Source organism: Emydura macquarii, unplaced genomic scaffold, assembly GCF_026122565.2.
Source record: "Emydura macquarii macquarii isolate MOO-44397 ecotype Brisbane River unplaced genomic scaffold, CSIRO-AGI_Emac_v2 contig_71, whole genome shotgun sequence".
Lineage (NCBI taxonomy): Eukaryota > Metazoa > Chordata > Testudines > Chelidae > Emydura > Emydura macquarii.
In genome coordinates this window covers 11,404,600-11,411,443 of record NW_027130208.1, presented here as the reverse complement: position 1 = coordinate 11,411,443, position 6,844 = coordinate 11,404,600, and the positions used below count along the sequence as shown (strand labels likewise).

Sequence of the window (6,844 nt, the reverse complement as noted above, 5' to 3'; positions counted from 1 at the left end):
AAATGTTGGCTTGTGTGCTGGAATCTAGGAATGAATGGGTTTTATCTCCCCAAACCACATGGCACTTCAGTCACTTCATTTTCAAGGCTTTTGAGAACACTAATCACATTTTCTTTTACCTAATTCTAGTATTTACAGTACATTTATAATGTCCTACTATGTGCAGGAAACGTAAGGTGCAGTTATGACTTTGTATTTACCTCGTTAAGACATTTGTTGTTTTCCCTGGCTTGGATGCATATGTTCAAATATGTAAATTCAATAGACTTTTACGGCCTGGTCCTCAGCTGGTATAATTTGCTCCTCTGAAGCCAATATAACTACATCACTTGACTCCAGCTGAGGATCGGGCCTCAATTTAAAATCAAAACAAAACTCCTGAAAAAGAAATTTAAGAGCAAAAAAATAAATGTGTTGATCACAAGTCAGGCTTTTGAAGAGTACATCAAGTCAAACTTTTATTAGCAAAGTTGAATTCCATGTATAATGAAAATATCTTTTAAAACCATACATGTACATAGGCATGATACAAACAGCAACTACAGTACAAACACGTTTCTCTAAACCTTAATAAATTTACATTAACATTCATCCAGTAAAAAAAGTAATGGTGTGAACTTAGTACCACATTTGTCTTGATCTTTTATATGAAGTAACAAAATATCTTGTGTAAAATAAAAAATACAGTATACTTTGGCTCATACCCACATATTGGTTCCTGCATGAAAAACGACTGCAGATTACAAAGCTTGATATAATACTCAAAACTTTTATATGAAAGATATGGTGCTGAAGTGTAAACATGTACCAATAGTCAGGAGATCAAATGGAAAACATTATGTATAGGCTTTATTCTGAAACACTAAACATTAAAAAAGATGCTTTTGGGGACATGATCTTTTGTCAAGTTAATGGAATTTCTGCCAGCAAGCCCTAACAATGATTTCTCTTCAATTTATCTCTTCTTACATGGTTGTTATGTAAAATAATACAGATACACTCTGTACAACATAGTCTAAATATCCTATTTATTTGTATAACTATGACTGCATGATTGAGACTACAATGAAATGACCCTTCCGATTTATACAAGGATTAGCATAAAAGTACTCAATTAACTAACACTGTTTTCTAAAGCTACTTGTAAAATTATTGTCAAAAGCCTTTTTGTACTGGAAGGATCCACCCCCTTCATTTTTATTTATTCACTTGGAAAAAAATTCTGATCCTGCAAACTTTTATTTACACGAGAATCATTGGCTCACATGGTTTGTCCCATTAAGTTAATAGGAGATGAGAGTACTCATCTGAATAAGGGGTACTTATAAGGGTTTGTACGATCAGGCCATAACAAAATGACAAATCATAGAACCATTGCATTATGTAGGTATGTTGACCAACAGAAGGTATGATTTCTTGTTATATATACTTTTTCTATTATATATACTCAACAGCCTAATTCATTTTAATAAATTTATGAACAAGGTTATATGATGGGGTTGTCGGACTCCATGACACAGGCAGTCCTTTCCAGTCCTATAGGCTACATTCCTTATATACTGATTTATTCATAGGACAAAAGAACTTTCTGATTTAGAACCTAATTCTGCTCTTGTTGAAGGCAGTGGGAGCTTTTATATTGTCGTAACTGGGAGCAGACACATGGCCAAGACACTTATAGTGTATTGGGATCCAGTAGCAATCCTGTGGAATCTCATTGATGTCAGTAGGAGAGTGCACAGAGTTGGGAATATGGTTTTTAAAATGCATAAACACCTTTGGATTTTGTGCCTTTGAGCTCACAGAGATTAAATTGGAGGAGTTCCTTCATGAGAATACTACATTGTGCAAGCTTTATTTGTGGGATGGATTGTGCACTTTTTCAAATTTATTACTCTAATACACTAGGGCCATATTCCAATATCCTTACCCACGTTGAGTGGGCTCTGCTCCATGAGTTCTCCGATTGAAGTAAATGGGATTATTTAGGGAAGCCAGGAATACCTAATATGAGTAAAGCATTTAGTCCCTATTACCAGTGACCCCTTATATTTTAGTTACCTAAGAATTTTCATTATAAAAGAATTTTGCAATCTTTTCTTTGAGAAACTCTATCACCTCCATTGTTTAAAGTGGGCCTTTGGAATTCATCAGGGAGAAAGTGCCTTTTCTTTGTCCCATGAAATTCCATTCAGATGTGGCTGAGATATAAGCTTCTGAAAATCACCATTACCCTTCTGTCAGTAAAATGTTGACAGCATGCCAAAGTAATAATAGAATTAACATTAACATCCTGATCTCATGCCACCACCAAAGCAGCAGCAGCAGCAGTAGACAACAGAACAGGAGTGAGGAGGGAGAGAGCCAAGCTGTTGTCTCTTCTAAAATCCCTTCACCTCTGCTTCCCCAAGGAGTACCATATGGGGAAGGAGTTTCCCTCATCTCCTGAAGCAAGAAAACCAAAAAAAAAAAAAAAAATTGAAATTTTTCTATTGCATTGGGTTTTGTAAACATTAAATTTAGTCTCTTCATCTGATCTCTTCCCATCCTCTAAAGGGAGAAGAACTGATCCAGGCTCATAGTAATCCCTTCATTTTCCTGAGGCCCATCACATGGATCCGGTAACCTCGTCCCACCTTTTTTGTATGTAAGCAAATGAAAGAAATCATTACAGATTTCCAAAATATTATTTGATTAAAGGAATTTCAAGCACTACTGCAAAATAACAGTAATAAATACTTCAAAATACCTGCTCTATTAATTATGATAGTAGATTTATGGTGCTAATACTTTAAATTCAACGTGTCAAAATTTTCCTCTCATTTACACTAAAACCCATTGAAATGAATGCAACTGTCCTATGATGAATGAAAGAAAAATTTTGCTCAAAAAGCATAAACTGTTCTGCTGTTTTGCTTTTAAAATGACATCTCTTTTGGAAGCATGTTTTAATCTTCTGCACATTGCAGGATATACAGTAGACATAACAGCACCTTTAAAAAAATCCCTGCTGGAAAAGAATCACTCGAGAAAGAGAATGGAGCTGGCTACAGAGAAGAATCTCTGGGAATTTCAGACATTTGTTTAGTATTCATTAGGCAGATTTCTAAAAAGTCAGTGCGCATTTTAAAAATTCCATTGCACATCTTTCTGTGACAGTGTGATTTTTAGGCCCTGAGGCATAATGAAAGACTAACATGAAGATTTAGGAGTCTGAATGAAAAGAAAAAAACAATAGAAAAAACACTCCTACTGGCACATATGAGTAGCACATCATAGGAATGTTGTAAGCAAATCTAAGCTGCAGATGAGAGCACAGGATGTTTATTCATTGCTAAGAGGATGCCCCTCAAACATGGTTTGAAATTTTGGTCTGTTTAACATACATGTTTCTGGGACAAGGACTCCAGTTAAACTGAACAGCCTCTAACTGCAAGAAAAATGCACATCTTGGTTGATTTTTAATGTGTCATATAATGTCTAACGTGTGATCAGCCTTTAGAAGTTTCAGATGGCAGTGGCTAAGTTTTCCCCTATCCAAACCCTTTGCGCTGGGGAGTTGTTTAGCAGCTATGGGAAGCAGACGGAGGGGGCAGACCCCTGTAATTGAGCTCTTACCTAATGCACTGTAACTCCCTAGCCTGGACCTTTCCTTCCTTTCCTCCCTCCACCAATCTCATTTCTCTCTGTGGATTCTGTGCCACCTACAGAAGCTGGCACATCAGTAGGGGAGAAAAGGAGAGGTTCTGGCTACTCAATGGACCATTAAAGAACAAACTAGAAAGGCTAGAAGTTTGGGGATGGGAGCAGTGGTGTTTGGGGACTTATTACTCCAGCTGTTGGGTAAGGCTAACCCGGAGTTCTCCCTGTCCTATTAAGAGTTTCTTTACAGGATGGGAAGAGATAAGACGAAGAGACTACATTTAATGTTTAACAAAACCCAGGCAACAGAAAAATTTCAATTGTTTTTTTGTTTTTTTTAACATCCAGGGGAAATAACTGAGAAAGCAAGGAAACCTTCCCCTGTACACCAAACATTACAGTCATGTGCCAGTGCAAAGCACCCTGAAATGAAACAGACTAGCAACAAAGTGAACATTGTAAACAAAGTCATCACAGGTCTGGCTGGTTCTCAGGCTATTTCACTTTCAGGTTCTCATGCACTAACGTCAGCAGACATTCATCCTGGCATGGAACGGGTAATTTGACCTTGGAGTCCTGAAAAAAGTCAGCTTATGTGACTGGGGGCAGGGTGTAAAGTTTCAGTTTCCTGCCAGCTCGCCTGTGTCTGAAAATCTTATTTTTAAGATGACCAGTCCCTCTGCAGCGATTCAGTTGAATTAACTGTATAAAGTAAACAACCAGTATAAATAATGAGAAATTTGTCAAATTCTCCCAATTTTAGGGATCTAATGTGTTAGTAACACAGGATGGTGAGCCATTTCAACCGAGGACCACATCATGCTCACACTAGCCACATATAAGTAGTCCCACTGGCCTTTATTCCAAACGGATGGTAGAAAGGGTTGTGTGAACTAAGATAAAAGATTTAGGGACAGGTTTTCAAAAGGATTGAGCTCCCAACCATTGTTTACAATGGTTGTTAAGCACTTTTGAACTTTAGCTCCTTCCTTTAGGTGCATGAGTTTAGCTCTTTGGAAAATCTGGTTCCTTAGTTATTGCATAACATTAAATCCAGTGTTATAACTATTTAACAACGTGCACCAGTGCAGCTCATAAAGTTGTAATTCTGGATCTGATCCTGCAAACCCTTACTCATGTGAGTAGTCTTTACTTACACTAATATTTCCATTGAAGTACTTGCAATGAAATCAATGGATCTATTTGCCTAAGGACTACTTGTGCATAAAAGATTTTGCAGGAATTAGCCTTTATATAGTAAGAAATCGCCTCCTGACAATTGTTGAAACGTATTGTAATTGCAGCTAAAACCACTTAAAAAGAGCAATGTAGAACTGCAAGTAACATTTGCACTGTACTGAAGTTAGCAAGGAACTTCTCAAAATACAAAAAAATTTAAATCATTGGGATCCCAAATATAAATAGGCCAAAAAGTGAACGGTGCAGCTTTGCTGAGTTTGTAATGGAAATGAGTAACAAAGAAAGGAACAGCTCTCCTGGGAATTTTAATTCTTGTTCAGTAAACCATATATAAAAGAAACTCTACTGTAATCCATTTTTTAAAATTCAGGATGTGAAAATAAAATTTTAAAAAACCCTAAATATTCAGGGTTTATTTTTTGGAGAGAGAAATAATGATTTTGAAGTATCATAAAAAAGAAAGAGGAAAAAATTAATATGAATGTTTTATACCCAACTTATTCTATTTTGAAAATTGAGCTTGCTGGTTGAAGTTTTGAATGAAAAGAGCCTCTCTCTCTATTATTACATTGCACTACAGACTCACGCTAGGATCATTTCTCACTTCAAATTAAAACCAGGCTGTATTTTCAGGTGTGTAAATATTAACATAATATGTACAAGAGAGACAATACGGGTGAGGTAATATCTTTTATTGGACCAACTTCTTCTTCTGAAGAACTGTGTGTAACTCAAAAGCTGGTCTCATTCACCAACAGAAGCTGGTACGAAAAAAAAGATATCACCTCACCCACCTTGTGTCTCTCGTAACCTGGAACCAACTTGGCTACAACACCACTGCAAATAATATGTACAGTGCATTTGTGAAATGTATGGCAGCATACAAATATACAGACAGAAGGCAGACAAAAAGCAGTTTGCTTAGAAATGCAGCTTTCAAGGATTTTAGGAGTCAAATTCAGGTAGCCTTTTTTAGTAGTCTAAAGACCTTATCCTGCTTCCTTGACACATACAATAGCTGTAGGGTGAGCCCCATTAACCTCCGCCAGAAGAAAGCTAGTTTAACTGAAGTTGTTTGAGGAAAGAGTGACAGCTACTGGAGAGAAGATATAGATACCAGATCAGAACCTGCTTCTTTTGAGAGTAAGTTTGAGATCAAATTACTTTTGGAATAAAGTTGCATCTCTAAGTAATTGCAATCAGCTCTAGCCACTAATTCTAGAATTACTTAAACAGACTTTCTTTTTCTTCATAAAAATTAAATAATATATGGAACGTATTTCTCTACTTTTTTCAAATATTTTTTTCTTGGTGTTAATTTTTAAAGTAACTGCCCTGACCCACCCCTCCCCCCAACTACCTTCTGACCTCCACAATGCTAAGGTCATTATATATTAGGGAATACTCAATGTAAATGTATATACAAAGTGACAAAGCATACAAGAAAGAGAAAGTTATATCGAGAAACATATAGGGTAGCAAGTTTCTATATACATATGTAACACTGAGAAGCTGTGGTTCTGGTCAGACTGAGTGGTATATATTGTATGTGAGAGTATTATTCACCTGTTCTTTAGAAAATGAAAACACCTCAATAATCAAGACTGAAGAATCTCAAAAATCATCTTTTGATAGCAGTGACTAATTCCCATATTAGCTGGAAGTTGGGGTCCTGACTGACTCATTCTGCAACCTACTTCTGATCACATATGGTAATAGCTGATTACTAGTAAAGATAAATATGGCAATTTGAAATTAATCATTTATATTAATATTTTATGCATGGAGAGGAAAAGTTGCTGTAGAACTTCCAGTGCTTTCGACTGATCCTTTTTCCTTAGATCCAGTGTAAGCGCCAATAAATGAACCGTCTTCATTAAACATCCCTTGGTCCCCTTCTCCATAATCTACCAAGCTATCAGCACTTTCCGTAGCTTTAATGTCTCCGTTAAGTGACCGGAGGCTGCCTTTGAGTGGCTTCTCATCGCTGTCACTATGAAAT

The 6,844-nt window shown here is 36.5% G+C and overlaps 1 protein-coding gene across 9 annotated transcripts in view; it reads right to left on the bottom strand.

The window, feature by feature from the left end:
* Window positions 1-434: 434 nt before the first annotated feature.
* The window catches only part of CHL1 (cell adhesion molecule L1 like), a 234,451-nt gene continuing 228,041 nt past the window's right edge, over window positions 435-6,844 (bottom strand). For all 9 annotated transcript variants that reach the window (XM_067542581.1, XM_067542657.1, XM_067542590.1 and 6 more), the window contains one exon: window positions 435-6,835. In XM_067542581.1, coding sequence (XP_067398682.1) covers window positions 6,619-6,835 — 217 coding nt within the window. In that variant the 3' untranslated portion in view covers window positions 435-6,618. The remainder of the gene's footprint in view (window positions 6,836-6,844) is intronic.